The 19,248-nt window shown below is 43.7% G+C and overlaps 2 protein-coding genes across 11 annotated transcripts in view; both read right to left on the reverse strand.

The window, feature by feature from the left end:
* Nucleotides 1–11,350, reverse strand: part of ttc27 (tetratricopeptide repeat domain 27) — an 87,021-nt gene extending 75,671 nt beyond the window's left edge. For both annotated transcript variants that reach the window (XM_083696098.1, XM_083696097.1), the window contains exons 1-4: nucleotides 11,091–11,350; nucleotides 7,158–7,338; nucleotides 5,497–5,626; nucleotides 1,846–1,986 (exon numbers count right to left, since the gene is read on the reverse strand). In XM_083696098.1, the coding sequence (XP_083552224.1) occupies nucleotides 1,846–1,986; nucleotides 5,497–5,626; nucleotides 7,158–7,338; nucleotides 11,091–11,181 (543 nt within the window). In that variant the 5' untranslated portion in view covers nucleotides 11,182–11,350. The remainder of the gene's footprint in view (nucleotides 1–1,845; nucleotides 1,987–5,496; nucleotides 5,627–7,157; nucleotides 7,339–11,090) is intronic.
* Nucleotides 11,351–15,096: 3,746 nt separating this feature from the next.
* The window catches only part of birc6 (baculoviral IAP repeat containing 6), a 120,150-nt gene continuing 115,998 nt past the window's right edge, over nucleotides 15,097–19,248 (reverse strand). For all 9 annotated transcript variants that reach the window (XM_083694416.1, XM_083694415.1, XM_083694413.1 and 6 more), the window contains 2 exons: nucleotides 17,238–17,372; nucleotides 15,097–16,052 (listed from right to left, as the gene is read on the reverse strand). In XM_083694416.1, the coding sequence (XP_083550542.1) occupies nucleotides 15,873–16,052; nucleotides 17,238–17,372 (315 nt within the window). In that variant the 3' untranslated portion in view covers nucleotides 15,097–15,872. The remainder of the gene's footprint in view (nucleotides 16,053–17,237; nucleotides 17,373–19,248) is intronic.

Genomic DNA, 19,248 nt, shown 5'->3' on the forward strand with positions numbered 1-19,248 from the left:
CTGCCTGCTCTCTGGCCTGTGTCGCCGTATGGACCGTTAATTGTCTGTCTCGCAGAATCAATATTCCAAACATGTGCACACGCACACAGCCGTCTCATCAGCGGAGGGAGGGATGGAGGTCGGGACAGGGATGGAGGAGTGGAGGGATGGAGGTCGGGACAGGGATGGAGGAGTGGAGGGATGGAGGTCGGGACAGGGATGGAGGAGTGGAGGGATGGAGGTCGGGACAGGGATGGAGGAGTGGAGGGATGGAGGTCGGGACAGGGATGGAGGAGTGGAGGGATGGAGGTCGGGACAGGGATGGAGGAGTGGAGGGATGGAGGTCGGGACAGGGATGGAGGAGTGGAGGGATGGAGGTCGGGACAGGGATGGAGGAGTGGAGGGATGCAGATTGGCCCGGGGATGGAGGAGTGGAGGGATGCAGATTGGCCCGGGGATGGAGGAGTGGAGGGATGCAGATCGGCCCAGGGATGGAGGAGTGGAGGGATGGAGGTTGGGACAGGGATGGATGAGTGGAGGGATGGAGGTTGGGACAGGGATGGAGGGATGGAGGTTGGGACAGGGATGGAGGAGTGGAGGGATGCAGATCGGCCCAGGGATGGAGGAGTGGAGGGATGCAGATCGGCCCAGGGATGGAGGAGTGGAGGGATGCAGATCGGCCCAGGGATGGAGGAGTGGAGGGATGCAGATCGGCCCAGGGATGGAGGAGTGGAGGGATGCAGATCGGGACAGGGATGGATGAGTGGAGGGATGGAGGTTGGGACAGGGATGGAGGGATGGAGGTTGGGACAGGGATGGAGGAGTGGAGGGATGCAGATCGGCCCAGGGATGGAGGAGTGGAGGGATGCAGATCGGCCCAGGGATGGAGGAGTGGAGGGATGCAGATCGGCCCAGGGATGGAGGAGTGGAGGGATGCAGATCGGCCCAGGGATGGAGGAGTGGAGGGATGCAGATCGGCCCAGGGATGGAGGAGTGGAGGGATGCAGATCGGCCCAGGGATGGAGGAGTGGAGGGATGGAGGTTGGGACAGGGATGGAGGTTGGGACAGGGATGGAGGAGTGGAAGGATGGAGGTTGGGACAGGGATGGAGGAGTGGAGGGATGGAGGATGGGAGGTGAGGCCAGGGATGGAGGGAGAGAGGGGCAGAGGGATAGTATGTGTGTGTTTGTGTATGCATGCATGCGTGTGTGCGCATTAGGGGTTTGAACATAGAGTACCTGGACTCAAAATCGATTTGGAAAAATCCCTTCTCGAAATTCTTAACAGGCTTCATCTAAGCCAGGGTGTCAAACTCATTTTGGTTGCACCACACAGGCCGGAATAAACAATACATTTGTTAGTAAAAACTAAATGAATGTTCACTGCTGTGTGCACTGGCGCCTCATATTATTACAATAGTTGATATTACAGTAGCCTATCCTCACCCTACACCTAATGCCTCATTTCCACAAAGCTCAATATTTCAGTGTTACAGTAGCCTACTCAAACTCAAGCCTACTCAAAACCTTATTTTCAAGATGGTTTATCGGTGGGCATCTGAAGTTTGGAACTAAAAATAGAATTCATAATGAATTAATTAACCAATATAATACAAGTCCATTACAAGCATTTTATATACTACATGTACCTTACCAAGTACAATAAGTACTTGCATGGGCTCTTACACCAATCTGATGCTTTCATGTAGGGGGGAGTGCACACTTAAGGGAAGAGGATGGAGAATTGGGACACCGTATGTGTGTGTATTCAAATCTTTTTTTTTATTTTGCTAGCTGTAATAATGATTGACACCTTGGCTTCACACAGATTAAGAAGAGGGGGGGGGGGCGTGTACCATGGTCTTACCTGGAGGCTGTCCATCTTGGCAGAGCAGTTAACCAGCAGGACCCTGGCCAACAGCAAAAGGAAGGGGTTCCCTACCAGGCTGTACACCGCCTCCCCGTCCAGGAGCAGGCTGCTGTGGATGGCCTCTCTCAGGGCCTGGGGCTGGAGGGGAGGGGGGGGGGGCAGATTAATATAATGTCCAAATAAAGCATAATTCTTTTGTATTTGGTCGACAATAATTTGCATGTAATAACTGCTTGAAGTCTGCAACCCATTAACCTCGTCCCCAGGCTAGCAGCGTATATGAGCCTGGAATAATGACCACTCAAACTGGAATTTACCAGTAGCACTTTAACAACGTCAAAATGATCTCCAGAGTCCCCAAACCCAGGAACTACGCTTATGAGGGTCCTTTACACGACAGGACAGATAAATCACCACCTGGATTATTCGTAGACAGCAGAATCAGCTCTTCCTCTGGGGTAATGTGGGTTTAAATCAGCCAATCAGAGAACTCCAGGTGGGCGCAGTAGGAAGATGCTCTCCTCACCCCTGCATAATTGGGAGCCCAGAGAGGCTTCATTATTGGACCAGCCCTCCCCTCCTCCTCTTCCACCCCCCCCTCCTCCTTTCACTCATTCTTCCGCTTCCTCCCCCTTCTCCTCCTCTCCTGTCGTCGCTCTATACATCCTTATTACCCAGAGCAAAGGGGCGAGGAGGGGGGTCACCTGTCCGCTCCATTCATCATACTGTGTAAGTGGGAGACATCACTGTAGCGAGAGACACACACACACAAACTCCCTCCCCTCTAAAGCACACTTTGATGCCACACTCACTCACTCTCTCTCTCTCTCTCTCTCTCACACACACACCTCAGATGTGGGGTAGGGGGGGACTGCAGATGCATTTTAACAAGCAGCGTGTGCAAGTGAAAAAGGAGGGAAACAGACTATGAAAGTATGAAAGTATTGCTCTACTCATCACAAATACACTAACAAAGTTTTACATCACACAGCTTGGATACCTGATATAGTGCTGTATGTTCATATAGTGCTGTAAATAACATGTACTCACCTCTGGGCAGATTGCTTAGGATTCAAAGCTTCTCTCAAATAAGAGTAATTCATACTCTTTAGAGTGATAATACAAACCCATAGAGGTCAGGCTGCATACAGAAGAATATGCAGGTCAGTGTTCCATTGAACTGGTCAGAAAGATGAGGCAACACTGATGCAGGGAAATGTTTTGTGGTTTACACACATAATGTATTTGAATATAATAGAGCTTAAGCCTGAAGGGGGATCTATTCTGTCCCCCTACATTGAGAGCCCTTCCCCCGAGGTATTTGCCTTGTAATAGTTGTATAAGTATACAGTATTATTAAAGCCTCATTTGATTCATTCTATTTGATCATTCTTGCACTAAATCATAATTACATTACTTGGAGTCAGATTATCAATATTAGATAAGCTTTGCTATTAACAAAATATAGCCAAAAGTCTCAGCCAAACCTTCACATAGAAACTGACTTTATTATAAATGGTTGTAACACAACCAGATTTACTGTGAAAACACACACGCATAAACACTACGGCTACACAGGCATTATTAGCTTATTATTACTACTTGATAAAGAAGTGATGTCTATCCAGTGAGTACATGGGGAATGTTAAGGAAATAAAGTTAGAAAACAAATTCCACAAACCTAGGTTGTGTGGCAATATAAGGAACTTTTATCTTGTCATGCAGAATATAAATCACTATCTTTGGAAAGAAATACCCCAAGAGTATGAATTAGGCTGTGGGAGAGAAGCTTGGAATCCTAAGCAACCTGGCCAGTGGTGAACATGTTGTTTGAAGTACAGTAGACCAACATACTGCACTATAGCAGGTATCAAAGCTGTGTGCTGGAAAACCTTATTAGTGCATAGTTTAAGTTATGGTGGCGGTGCTCATTTCCTGTCTTGTGGTTTTTGACTAGTCATAACTTCTCAGTTAAAACTTTGGTTTTGGTGATTAATTTCCAGGGTTTTTACACCGGAAGGTGTGATCCAATCACTATCCTTGCCAGACAATCCCATTAGAAAAGCACAAGCATTTAAGAACTAGGCTTGTTCATAAATGACAGTGGCTGACATGTTTGGATACAAAACAAAACTCCAGCCATCCTGAGATCAATTAGGCTGGTATGGTGAGATAGTGACATTATATATATAGATTGTTTTGACCAACACAAATTGAATGAATGTCGCAGAGCATCCACTTATTTGCCATGGACTATGGCCACAGTACTAGCCTGATTGTGCTTTATTAAACTTTGAGGAACCATTTACATCTATTCTTGGGTATTCCCTTTTATTTTATGCATTGAAAAGACAGTAACGACAAGGAAAAAGATCCCTTGTCAAGGTCAACTTGTGCAAACTTTTTAACTACCTGAACCTAGCTACTACATCACCGGCATTGGAGGACGTATTATGCCATTGGCATTTTATGGATTATTTACATGACTGTCACAGAGGAGCATGAACGGAACAGTGGTGAGCCTGGCCATATAGCCATTATCAAAACGCCTCACCTCCTGTTTTGATCGCTAGGCAGGAGGGGCTTTCCTCCAGGAGCTTTTCACATACACATACTCTAGGTGAAAGCTATAGCCTAGGTGTGATTTAGCCCCATCATGCCATGGGACTAGCTGATGATAGCTAATAACATTATGTATGGGTAAAACCACACAAACTACATAGTGTTTACTAAACCTTTTAGTGTATTGATTTGACCTCAGTGTATACAGAGCCCTCCAAGAGTATTGGAAAGAGGAAGCATTTTGTCTTCTTTTAGCTCTATACTCCTTACACACTCCCAGAAAAAAGTATTGGAAAAAAATCATATAATGTCCAAATAAAGCACTCATGTTTAGTATTTGGTCGACAATCCTTTCCATGCAAGTCTGCTCCGTTGACCCCACCAGACGCTGGGTATATTCTCTGGTGATTTTCTGCAAGACCTGTTCTCTCTTCAGCAAATTAAATGCATGTTCAATTGGATTTAAATCTGGAGATTGACTTGGCCACTCTAGAACTTTCCTTTTTGGCCCTGAAAAACTCCCCAGTTGCTATGGCAGTATGTTTGGGATCATTACCGATCATTACGTCTTACTGTATGATGAAGCACCGTCTAATGAGATTGGAAGCATTTGCTCGTACTTCAGAAAACAAGAACATATTTCTGTACACTTCAGAATTCATTCTGCTGCTGTCAGCAGTTACATCATCAATGAAGACAAGAGAGCCAGTTTCAGAGGCAGCCATACACGCCCAAGCCATAACACCCTCTCCACCATATTTCACAGATGAGGTGGTATGCTGGGGATTTTGGGCAGTTCCTTTTTTCTCCACACTTTACACTTGAATCCACTCTGGTACATCTTTGACTCATTTGTCCACAAGACCTTTTTCCAGAACTCTACAGGCTCTTTTGGGTACTTTTTAGCAAATGAATCTGGCCATCCAGTTTCTGTTGATAATTAGTGATTTACACCTTGCAGTTCATGACAATATTAGGAGACCCACCGGTCTATTTAGGAGACCCTCATAGCCCAAGAGTCCCATAGGTTGAAAGTTCCATATAATGACTTTAAGAGGAGGAGGGGTAATAGTAATGTTACTGTACCTCTGTGAAAGATGTGAGGAGGGCCGGGAGCAGCAGGTCAGGGACGTGGACGCTGACAGGGGGACCCGTCCAGTTACTCTGGGCGAAGAGGTGCAGGCAGGCCACCGCCACGGCCAGCAGGGCATTCTCCCTGTGTGTGTGTGCATGAGAGAGAGAGTTGTGAGAAAAAAAGACAAAAAAGACCTAAGAGGCAGAACAAAGTAGGGAGTCTGGAGGACAGAAAGAAAAAGTGACAGAGACCAGAGGGAAAAGTACACATAGAAGGAAGTGAAAAAAACTGAGGGAAACAACAATGAAAAAAAGAGAGAACAAAACGAAACCACGGAGAGCTGAGAGAGAAGAACCTGCAAACAAAACAGCCCAAAGAGTGTGTTTGTAGAGAAAGATACCAGACAATTAAGATATAACCATGTAATCTCTCTCCACACCGCAAATCACATCAGTACCAGCCTGTGGTGTGCCATCTCTTTTTTTTTCAGTTTTCTTCATTTTCCCACAGTTTCTGCATCGTAATATGTCAGGTATCATCATTGTAGCATGACGCCACATCACCTGAACAATTCTAGATTTTTTTAAATGTCAGAAAGACACTCTGCCACTCATTGAGCGGTATTACAACCTACTTTTACAAACTTTACAACCTACTTCAAAAGTCAAGTTAAACCGTTGGCTTTTATAGTAAAGGCCTCAATACCAAGCCCTGGTCGTTTGAAAATATACAGGGCTATAAGTAGCTTTGGCACATCGTTTTGGCCTTGAAACCACACAACATGATAATGGAAATTAGGCTAATGAGACTGATTCAATAGGACATCTGGGCTGCTTGAGCACAGACTGACTAGGAGGGGAGCTTCTCCTGAAGTACACACTTGTGCACTTCCCCACATGGATTATAAAAGCATAGGATTGGCACAGGCTCTTACTCCATTCCCTTTTAAATCTATATGGGGGAGTGCACAAGTGCATACTTCAGAATGGAGAAATAGGATGGAGAACATGTACAATACTGTTGCTCCTGCTTCCAATTGCCCTCCTGCCGCAGTCCCTACCTCTGCCCCTTCCTCTACCCTTTCCCTGGTCCCTACCACTGGGCCTGCCCCTGCCACAGTCCTTACCCTTACCCTAGTCTCTACCCCTGCCCCACTCCTTACCCCTGGTCATACCCCAGCTTCTAGGGATAGATGAGAGTGATAGATAGATGGAGAGAGAGTTCGATGGAAGGAGAGAGGGATCAAAGAGACTAGATTCAGAGACAGAGTGATGATGCATGCTGACATAGACATTCTCCTACAGATATCCCCACAGGAAAGAGAAGGGAGATGTTAAGTTCTCCTTATTAAAAATTAATAATTCATTGCGGTAGGGAGGGTTAGTGTTAAAGCTCAGTGGTAAAGCTCAGTTCCTTTCAGCGAGAGAACAGCCAGTGCCTGGCAATTCGCATGCCCCTTCAATAAAAGTCTGCGTGCATCGCCTCGGCTTAAACATAATCGTGGTCCAGCACCTCAACTTAGTGTGAATTATGTGCTAAATCATGGCATGTCATATCATCAAGTTGTCAGTTGGGCTGAGATTACTTCATTCTTATGTAACTTCTTATGTCCTCCAACAAAACCACCTCAAGGGTCATGGACATGTGATGGCCTACCAGCATACTGTCTCACCTGTCAGCCTTTTCATCCTCAGTGCTGTCAGTCAGGTAGGCCAGCACCCGTCTCTCCAGGTAGGCCTCCAGGCTCTCTCCATGGTCACTGTCTCCTCCTCCCAGCAGGTCCAGGGCCTGAGGGCTCAGCAGCACTGCCTCAAAGCTCCCTTCCAATAGGGACTGGAGCAGAGGGCCCGCCTCTGAGACAGAAAGAAAGCAGCAGTGAGGTGTTGGTGGTGGTGGTGAGGTTGTCTGAGCTAGACTTCTCTCCATGGATCCAATAGAGATGCATTCTCCATATAGCCTACCAAGATAATACTTACATCAATTACCTTGTTATTTGTTTTTTATCAAAGGTATCAAAACCAGACTTAATAACCGTCATGGTTGTCCCTCAACAGTCTTGCACACTTTCCTTGAATTTCTCCTCCTTCCCTAAACTATTACCAGAAAAAATGAAGCATTCCTATGGGTGGAGCACTATGCCTCACTCCAAAGCCCTCAGCACCTCCACAACATTATTAATCTATTAGGCAGATGGGCATATTGAACACTTCTCCAGAGACTAGCGTGTTTGGTGTGTGGGTATGTATGTTTCGGCTTTTGGCAGCTGTACAGGCATTGCTAAAAGATGGTGAGGGGGGGTGTTGATTGTTGGAGCTATGAGGCCAAGACGTCTCTAGGCCTGGTGTAATTGCGTTGGTTGTGTGCTTGGCTTTCATTAGCTCTTTATTTGCACAGGGAGGCTGGCTGGGCCCATTAGCATTGATTGCATTGTGCTCCCCTGGTGGGAGTGAGGGAGGGAAGAGAGAGAGAAGGAGGAGGGAGAGAGAAGGTGGGTGTATATAGCAGAGCAGAAGATCAGCTTACTCTGAACAACTTACACTAGGACTACACTTCATTCACACAAACTGACATCCGATATATAGTGCCCTGTCTAAGTAATCGGACAATGAAGCATTTTTTTTCTTCATTTGGCAGTATACTCCGAAAGTTTGGATTTTAAATCTAACAAATACTATGAGGTTAAAGTATAATCTAAAGTAATATCTAAGCTTTCATTTGATGGTATTTGTGTACATATTGGTTTCACCATTCAGAAATTACAACACTTTCTATGCATAGTGCTATGCAAAATGATGGGATAGATTTATCAAATGTCCAAATGAAGCACTCATGCATTAACTGCCTGAAGTCTGCGACCCGTTGACACTGGGTATCTTCTCTGGTGATGCTCTACCAGGCATGTACTGTAGCCATCTTCACTCATTGTAGCCCGAATAAGGGCTTCCTTGATTTTCATTGACACTGAGTCCTTATGTTGACAGACAATAGCAGACTCCAAAGGCAAACCCAAAGCCTAGAATCAATACGAGACACTTACAGATCTCTTATGCCTGCCCAAATTATGTAACGGAACACACCTCACTTACCAGAAGCACCCGCCAAGCCAATTGTTCCATTACTTTTGGTTACCCTAAAATAGTGAGACGATGCATAAAAAGTGTTTGTTCATTTCCAAATGGTGAAACCAATATGCACACAAATACCCTCAAATAAAAGCTGATCTCTACTTTAACCTCACAATAATTGTTTGACTTCAAATCCAAACTTTTCGAGTGTAGAGCCAAAAGAACAGAAAATGCTTCACTGCCACATTACTTATGCAGGGGCACTGTACATGACAAATGAAGACAGATGACATATTTTCATCAAAAAGAATAACAACGCTGCCGTGAGCACGTCATACTCGAAAAATAGGACACCGATTCTAAAACCATCTTGGATGTGTTTGCATTTCAATAACACTGTGCAAGTGTCAGTTCAAATGAGTTCTGAGAGAATGACTTCAATAGCATCTGACAGGCTCCCTCGTCGTTGCTGAATAAAATGTCAACAATTTCCAGATGCCTATCATTAACATCAAACACAGACATTAAAATGAGAACTGTGTTAGCAGTTCCCATTGATTTCCCCCTTCTCCCATACGATTGCTGGTGGGCTTTAATAGGCAATCGCTGCATGGCTGGCCTGTGAGATGTGGAGATATTTCACCTCACTACAGATCTAATGAAACCCAGGGGCTGCAGTAATAGCACGAGGCGAGGGACAGAGAGAGGGAAGGGGAGAGGGAGAGAAGGAGGTAGGAAGAGGGAGACATTTAGTAACATTTCAGCTACTGTTCTGTTTTGTCAAGGAACAGCAATTATGGAACATAATTGTGGTGGAGGACCACAAATTAGTCTATAATTCATTAAGGTCTTCACAATGAGCAGTCATTAATGTAAGGCATGCACATATGGAGGGGTTTAGATCCATTGAAATAGAGGCCTGTTAATATATGAGAAGTGTGAATGTGAAATATATACACACACACACACACACACACACACACACATATATATATATATATATATATATATATATATATATATATATATATATATATATATATATATATATATATATATACACACACACACACACACAATGCATAAAACTTTGAGATTCATATCAAGATGCTCAAAAGCACTGAATAATTTCAGAATGCAGGGCCACAAGCAAAACGTAAAACATTGGAACAAATGCATTTTAACATGCAAATACTAGCACCTCTGTTGACATTCCAGGAGCAGAATTACTTTCCTAAAACATCATTGATTTGGGGCTATACCAAGTTACCAAGTCTCCTCTCCAATAACCACTAAAAAGCAATCAATGGAGTAGGCTAATCGTCCTTATTGCTTTATTCATGATGAGCTACAGTTGCCGTTGGGATTCTCTCACTACAGTGACACTGACAGTGAGAGAATACAAACCAAACTAGATGACATTTCAATATCTCATATCTCTTGCATCTGACAAGACAAGCTCTCACAAACCTCACTTTATAAGATCACTTTATAATGCTTCTACAGTGGAAAGTCAGTCAATCTTTGTATAGCTGACATACCATATAAAGAAAACATTTACCATCCCCATCGGGGCGATGCCTCGCCACACTGTCACATAGAGGTTTGACCAAACACAAACAGACTACCACTACAATAAAATGCGGCTATAATATGCGAGATGAATAAATAAAAACAAATTTCGCAACAACTATTTTTCAAATCAGTAGACATTAAAATATGGTATGAGTTGCGATCGGTGCAGCCTGCAAACCGACTTCCTGACTGCAACCAATCACTTCAGAATTCTGTCAGTAGAACTAGCAGGGACATAAGTCCATCGTCATGATCTCAACACATTGCAGTTAGCCTGACCAGTTCAGTCGCATCCTCACCTGAGGTTTCGTGCCTGGGTGAAAGGGTTAGAGCCGTCGTCTATCTGACACCCGCGTTTACACACGCAACACTCAGTGGCATGTGACAAACTATCTCGGGATTAAAAATCACCTAGCTACGTAAACTAACTGGTCATGCGTGCCGGTTTGACCTGCAGTGTATGTACACTCAAGATTAGGTCATACCTTGCTGTCTTGCCACATCGAGATGCACTGTTAGCAAATATCTACATTAAAATAATGTTTCTGTAATGTGTTGCTAACAGTTAGCTGTTAGTCTCATGTGACATTACTACACCTAACGTAAGGTAGCTAGCCTGCAAATGTTAGCTAAAAAGCTATGATATTAGTATATCGATAAACCAGTCATTTTAGTGGAACTACGGGCTAACTTGCTTACAGTTGTCATACCAGTGATTAAACATTCAGATTTAAACACGACAGGCTGACTGGCTGTGGCTAACATCTCCTCCGCCTGGCGACAAGTAACGTTCGCTAGCGAGCGGGCTAGCGTTAGCTGGCTAGACAACAACGTGTACAATACACCTAGTACAGTACCTGACGAGCTTAATCTCTCCCAACAGATGCATCAATTATGATATATTTATGTAACAAGATAATTCTGCTCGCGAATACGTGCTCCAGTCGCATGGCATGATCTCTCACCTGCAGAGCTGAATATATTCTGCTTCCACTCCGTTACCTCGCTTGGTTTCAGAAAACCCCGGAGTAGGGGAATCTCAACATCCCGCATCATTATACAACGCACTTGCTTCGGTATACTAACGAAATCAGTGGTACTTTCCAGTCAGGATCGGTTTCTTAAAACTGTCTGTAGGTGTCCTTGCCGCTCTTATGTAGCCTATTTCAAATCAATGGTAATAATTTGTTTATTTCTACCCATGTGCTGTAAATCGCATCAGTGTGCAGCCATGACAGATACGCAATGCATCATGGGAAACTCTATCAGAGTATGCCTTGAGGGACCGTGGTCATTTTCACATATATGTAATGACATCAGAACCCAAATTCAGAATTTCAGAACACATATTGTATTTAGTAGGCTACCCTACTAAACTTAGCAATTTTTTCTTGAGAGGATGACCTGATGATAATGAAAATAGTACTAAGCTTAACATATGGTTACTTACCATTCATGGTGATCAACGACCATGGCTGTGATGACCCCTGTGCTCGTGTCTTTCAGGCAGTCTGTCATCTGTCTGCAGGCTCCTTGGGGAACTGGAAGTGAGCTCTGTTGAAAAATCAGATGAGCAATTTATCTTGATTATACTAAGTGGCAGAGGCTCCCAGAGGGGGTTAGAGATTTTGTGTGTGTGTGTGTTTGTGTGTGTGTGCGTGCGTGCGTGCGTGCTTTTACGTGTCTGTGAGCATTTTTGTGTGTGAGTATGTGCATGTTTGGAGGGTTCAAGGTCTGAAAATGGACAGAAGGGAGGCAAAGCCAATTTCTAACACAATTTCCAACAGGGTACAGGCTACAGGGTAATTACCCCAAGATATTGCAGCATACGTTACGGAATGAGAACAGCAGTGATTATACATGACCTCACAACACTATGTCCCCACTAATTCAATTAACATGAGAGGACATGAGTCTGTGTGCAGAGGTCTCCAATTTAAACATTTTCTTGAGCAGGAAAAATAAGTCACTTGTTCCCATCCACAGTCAGTGGTTTACTTCAGCGAGAGTGTAGTGTATACACACTGCTCCTGGAGACAGGGACAGTGAGTAAACCCTCTGTTTGACATGAGACACAAACAACATCTGAATGATTCAGAGCCCCGCTAGCACCATGGCACATTGATGGGAGCTCAGGGCTGTTTTTCTCAATGCGTGGAGGATTCCAGTGTATTAAGGTTTGTTTTCTGCACTCTTTTTCCTCTCCTCTTCTCTCTGCTCCTCTCCTCTTCTCTCTGCTCCTCTCCCTCCCCATCTCTTCCACTTCACAATCTTCTTTGTGGATGACATTTAAGAGGAGAGCTCGAGAATATCATGAAATTCAAAATCAAACAAGTGAAGGCCCTTCAAAAGGCTCTTTGGAGTTTTTATTTCAGGAAAAATATACCACAATGCACCAGGTGAATAATACGCTTTCACTGTCCAGACTCCTACTTTTCCAGTAGTTTGCCTCTAACTCAGAGATGTCAAGGACACACTAGTGTTCAACTGATGAGAACCTATTTTTCAAGACTTTTCTACCCAGGGGAAACAAACAAAAGATCTGCTGTTAAAGATGAGCCCTGACAACCGCAGTGTGCAAATGCTGTCTGATGAGAAGTGTGAGGAGAAATCATTCCCATCAATCCCCCAGACACCCCTTTTTTGTGTTTTTTTTTACAGCTCTATAAAACTATACAAAGGAGGGAACGTCCCTGCTTGGGAAGATGATTACAGAGGAGTTTAATTTCATTGTTGCTGTCTGAATTATGCCTGTTTGGAACCCTATTGCAGCTTGGCTCCTGCTCTGAGAGCAGCCATGAAACATTACCTCAGTCCTACAGGAAAGCGCTGAGCTCTGCTTTTTCAAAATGGAGCATATTCCTTTTAAGTTTGTACACACTGGCACATAACCTTGGCCACACTACACCGGCCAACTTTGCCAAAGCTTACTTACAAACCCTTAACGTCTTAAAATGCTGTGAGAGACCTTCTTAAGCAACCACACACTGCATAAATAACACTATCATTCAATTACAATCACCTGGCCCAATACAGATGACGGAGTCATCTTCTGTCTGTAATATTCTCTATCGTAAGTATAGCTAAATCTGTGATGAAAACGATAAAACAGGGCAGTTAAATCAATCAGAATAATATACACCATTTAGGGAATAACAATAATAAACAACTGTAGTAGTATCTCCAATATAACTGTGTATTTATGTGGGGTAAATCATAACTGTAACAGGAGTAATCAATGGACATCTATCAATATCCCTCTCTGTCACTAATTGTACATCTCTCTGAACTTGAAAAAAAGAAAAGGAAAGTGGATTACAAAAAATAAAAGCCAGTATCTTGATGAGCCTTGATGAAGATTGGTCTCCTAGAAACAACAGCTCCCAACACAAAGCAGGATTCAAGCTCAGTAACATGAAAACACAGACATTACCGTTTCAGTGTATGTCTCATGGACAGACATTACCGTTTCAGTGTATGTCTCATGAACAGACATTACTGTTTCAGTGTATGTCTCATGAACAGACATTACTGTTTCAATGTATGTCTCATGAACAGACGTGACTGTTTCAGTGTGTCTCATGAAAAGACATTACTGTTTCAGTGTGTCTCATGAACAGACATTCAAGAGCATATCCTGAGTATGTCCATCTTTCAAAATGCAGGTAACTTCTTCATCTTGTGACATTTCAAGTAGTGGTGTTATCTTAACCATTCTCTTCCAGCTGACTATGAATGTGTTGTAATATGTGTACATGAATCCTACTGACTTTAGCCCATAGGCTCATCACATACATGTTGTGAGCTGCTTCTCCATGCTGGGCAGTACACACACCTCAGTACATTTTATAGTAGTTCTTTCCCTCCCTCGACTTCAGTGTGGAGTTTAGAGCGCTTGATGAATAATGTATAGTAAGACGGCTAAATCACAGAAGCGCATCCAGCAGGCTATTTTCCCTTCATTCTACACCACAATCCCTGTGTAGCCAAGCTTGCTGTACAAGAGTTTCATCAGGCGCTCCCAACGGCAAAGCTCTCTCTAGAACATGAACAACAACAGAAAAAGTCTGGATGCTCAAAAGTTATTCTGTGGGGTGTGTGAGCTGTGGCGATGTGTGAAATATTATATAAATAATATATTTTGTCTCCTATACAGTTGCCCACAGTAACTTACACAACAAGCCAGTCGACACTGCATCAAGGAAGACAATGTTAGTCTTCGATAAATTACCATTTCTTCCTTGGTGGGGCAGCGGGCAGATTGCAAACTGGGTTATAATTTAATATTGTAGATACATTTAAACTGTGGATGGCTAACCTGGCAATTGAGTAATCTACTTCCCCCAAAGCATCATCATAAGAATAGGAAGAAAAAGCAGCACCCAAATACTTAAGTTTCTTACATCCTATTATAAATGACCAATATTTCCCTGCACTAGAAAAAGCAGTAAGCACTGAGTCTCCAGTGTCACTTAACAGTACGTCATTACTCCAAGTGGATTGGTATCATGGTTTTAGTTTATCTTTTATTAGGCAAGAAGGTCAAGTCCAAGTGGACTTGAAACAAGCATTTGCACAATCAATCCACATTTTCAAGCTCCATTTAATGTACTACCAAAAATGAGTGTGACTGTAGAGCACTGGAAATGGGAAAAATATAAAGTGCATTTTCCTTTAACGGGTATCAACATAATAAAGGTCAAAGCATTTTTTGGGGGTTAAAATCCCAGACAGACCTGAATTATTTAGTTGTAGAAATCTCAGATAATGAGTAACAGGGATTCTTTCAGTGTGTTTGGTGGAATGGCAATGTAGAATCAAAGTCACATCAAAGCTTTGTACCAGGATTGTGGAGCACGCACAAAACACATACAGTACACATGCACAAGACTTCACATCCATATCCCAACTTGCATCTTACATACACACTCATAGATCTAAACACAGTATACCAATTCATGTATCCCAGCAAAGTAAAACAGGTTGCATTTATTAAACTTGCATTGAGAATTGGTGAGGCAAAAAAAAATATTCATAGCACTTGATCAGCCTGAAAAACGGGGTAACAAGTAATCATAGCAATTAAGAATGTCCATTTCAGCCTTTATTGAAGTTTACATAGGATCATGTTGATCCTGTTAAAATAAGCGATGTCAATGGGCAAACAAAAAATGTTTCCAATTCAGGAAAGTGTATGTGTTTTTTTTTTCTTCTTTTAAATAGCATCCTTTAAAGAATGACCAATATATTCTTGGTTACAACTGTCCTTGCTTAACAGTCAAAAAAAAAGAGGAAATTAACATTCAGTAAACATTCTTCTCTAAAGGTAGTTCCCTTATATATTCTGCGATTTCATTATGTCATTATGTATACAGAAACAAGTTTAATAACATACCAATCAGTGGTTATTTCACAATTGAAAAAAAAAAAAGCACAAAAACAGTTTACACTCTTTTACAGGTAAATAAAAGATCATTTGTTTTTGTCAACTGTGTTTCCTTAAGGGCATAGCATAGTTCGGAGTTTTGTCTTATTTTTGTTGGTTTGTAAGCGTTTTTTCATTCTCATCTTGTTTTTTTTTGTCCTCTCTTTTTCAGCTATTACATGATTAGATTCTTACATACAAATATTGACAAAATGGTGGCTTTGCTTCGAAGCCGTCAAGTCTATTCAATAACAACAGTAATTGTCGTGTGGAGGAGTGGCCGCCGCTATGAAGGGGGAGGGGTGCTGGGATGGGTGTGGGCTCATAGCTGGCCCTCGCTGCTGTGGCCATCTTGGCTGCCACTTGGCTTCTCCGCATCCTGATTGGGCATCTCCTTGACCAGGAGGGCGGCACCCTTGTCGGAGAACTCCTCCCCGTCAGGCTCCAGGCCCTCGGGGCAGGGCAGCTTCAGCAGCTCTTCTCGTAGCTGGGCTGTGTGCCTCTGGAGGGGGGACAGAGAGAGGAGAGAGAGGCTCAGTCAGGCACTCTATAAACACTGTGTGCGTGGCTTTGTTTACCATGGCGGCGATATGAAACACAGCATATGGTGTAAGGAAAGAGGGTCCCCTTGTAGCACAGGGCTGTATGTATCTGAAAAGCACTAACAGCACTGGGGATGAGAGCAAACATACATTATGACAACCTAAGAGACTCTTACTCTCCCCAACAATACTGAAAGGGGATGTGAACTCTAAGTGCTCTCCCCTACCAATAAAAATTTCAAGCCCCAGCATTTACATTTCATGTCCAAAACACTCTGGAGCTCACATGAATTCATTGGATTTTTCCCTTGTCTGTGCAGAAGCAGTGTCTCCATGTCTGAGAGCAAACAAAGGCACTACTACCTGCACATCACGTTTTCCAAAAATCTAACAGGAGAAAAAATCTAAGAATGTACACTGAATACAAACCTAGTAATCTCAGAGGGACCTGTTTTGCAAGGAGCACCATATAAATAAACCAGCAAGAAATCAGACTACATACAGCCCTCTCTGGACCGGGTGCTGCCACAGCTAGAGTTGTAACACAACCGGTATACGGCCTCTCCGTCTTTATCTGTTTGCTGGTGGGATTATTTACAGTGGGTATTAATTGTGGTTATTTACAGCCGGAGGGAGCAGGGGGGTCTGAGGTTTGTTATCTGCTCCTCCACAGCTGGCTTAGAGAGGGAAGCTGACTGGGACATGAATCAAGGCCTGACGGAGCCCTACTTCATCGGCAGGGATGTTGTCCTCAGCAGCCAATTCAGACTTCATTAACACAGCACAGACTGAGTGAGAGAGACGTGTGTGTGTCAGTCCATGTGTGTGTGACAACGTGCCAACACTACCAAGCTCCCTGCTGTATTTTAAGTTCTCAGCTTCACCATAGGCATGTCTTGAATGATAACAGTGCTGTGCTCCACCGCTATAGTCTGGCGCCGTTCAACCACAGGAGCCCATAAAGCAGTAGAGTAGAATAGATTTCCATCTTTTTCTTCAGGAAAGCCTGATAACATGATTACCTACGCCAACGAATCCCTCATTGGGGTTAAACAGATAGATGGCCCCCTTCCCGATCATGAGTAACCACAGAGGATTGAGAGAGCAGTCTGCTGTGGCTGAGCGGTATAATCCTTTTCATTTACCTTTAAGGCAGCGGCGTGGTGGGACATGGTGCGGCCCACTCTCTTGTCGCTGCTGTATTGCTGGATGTCAGCGATCCACTCTTCACACTGCGCCATGATCTCGGTCCTCTTTAGGTAGAAGTGCTTGTGGATCACCTAGGGGGTCACAACCAGATCATACCAGGTCAGACCAGATAAAACTGGTTGAGATCACACAACAGACATGAGGTACAAAACAACTCAACTCTGAAGAACATCACTTAATTTCTAATTTATTCATCAGTGAATGCATCTACTGTATAAAATGCTGATGTATAAAAATTGTGCATCAACTGCCATTGAATAGTGGGGACACTGAAAAGAAAATGCAAGGATGATTAATGTTGCCCTTTATTCTCCTTCTCTTGATTTTCATTATAATCTAAACATACGATATCATTACTAAAACCTCAATCCTTGGCCACAGATTACTTAAGGCCAACTGGAAGATAAAAATCTGTGAAACATTCCACCACGGTTGATATTGTATTGTAGTAGGACACTCAAGTGCGTGCAGTCACACTGAAAAACTTTTTGTTACTGTAGGAAGAGCTTTGATTGGGCACTCACAGAGAGGCCCTTTCCAACTCCCTTCCCCATTGCAACTTTGAAGGTAGAAAAACAGGCGGTTGTGAAGAAACAACCAAACTTCTGAAAATATCTCCTCTGTGCTACAAACCAGCAGGATGGACTGGTCTTATTTCACTCTGGCTGGGGAAGGGAGTTGGATCTCTGCAGGCAGGCTGCTTTGGTGGAGCAGGTTGATAAATAAAAACACCATCTCTTTCTACTGAAACAAGTTGGGAGGAGTGCTTGGTACAGTTTGATTCCTCTTGACTGTGTGTTGTGTTGATACTTCAAGCCTGAGATATGATGCTGGGTATTGAATTGATGAAAAGATGTACAGCGATGAATAAGAACCACCAAGGACTCATATCTTCAGTATATCTACACTGATATAGGGTGTGTGTGTGTTTAAATCCCATCAACCAATCTCTGAGCTCATCTTATTCAGATAGCTGAAGGGTTGACAGTGTCTAGATAGATAGACAGGTATTTTAATGATCACAGAGGGGAAATTAAGGCATTACAGCAGCTCACATCACAAACAACAAAATAAAGTGACAATAGAATAATAGAATAAAATAGACATCTGAAACATTATATACAGTAAGAACAGTCCAGTAGGATTTCCTGAGTCTGATCACCCCAATTGAACCAGGAGGAGGAGGGGTTGTGTCTTATTGCGGCAGGTCCTTTGTGCACCTTGCGGTAGTCCTTAGTGCAACGTGGTTGTAATAATCTGTTGCTAAAGGAGCTTCTCTGCTCTGCCACTGTGTCATGTAGGGGATGGGAGGGATTGTCCATGATGGCCAGGAGTTTGGTCCTCATCCTCCTATTGGCCACCTCCTCCACAGTGTCCAGGGTGACACCGACAAGAGAACTGGCTTTCCGAGTAAGCTTGTTTAGCCTCTTGTAGAACAGCATGTTCAGCAGAGTCCTGCACACACCAAAGGACCTGAGCCTCCTCAGGAGATAAAAGCCGGCTCTGGCCCCTCTTGTACAGGATATCTGTGTTACCAGTCCAGTCCAGTTTATCGTCCAGGTGCACCCCCAGGTACTTGTAGCTTTGGACCACCTCCACATCCTCTCCCTGGATGGAAACAGGAGACAGGGGAACCTAGTCCTCCTAAAGTCCACCACCATCTCCTGATGTTGAGTAGCAGGTGGTTCTGCTCACACCACTCAACAAAACTGTTCACCAGTCCTCTGTACTCCTCTGGCCACCACTGACACATCCCACAATAGCAGAATAGTCCAAGAACTTCTGCAGATGGGAAGTATCTGTGCTGTGCCTGAAGTCCGAGGTATAGAGGGTGAAGAGGAAGGGAGCCAGAACTGTCCCTTGGGGGTCGCCAGTGCTGCTCAACACCCAGTCCGACACACATCCCTGCAGCCGTACAAACTGTGGCCTGTTGGTCAAGTAGTTAGT

Source organism: Argentina silus, assembly GCF_951799395.1.
Source record: "Argentina silus genome assembly, chromosome: X".
Lineage (NCBI taxonomy): Eukaryota > Metazoa > Chordata > Actinopteri > Argentiniformes > Argentinidae > Argentina > Argentina silus.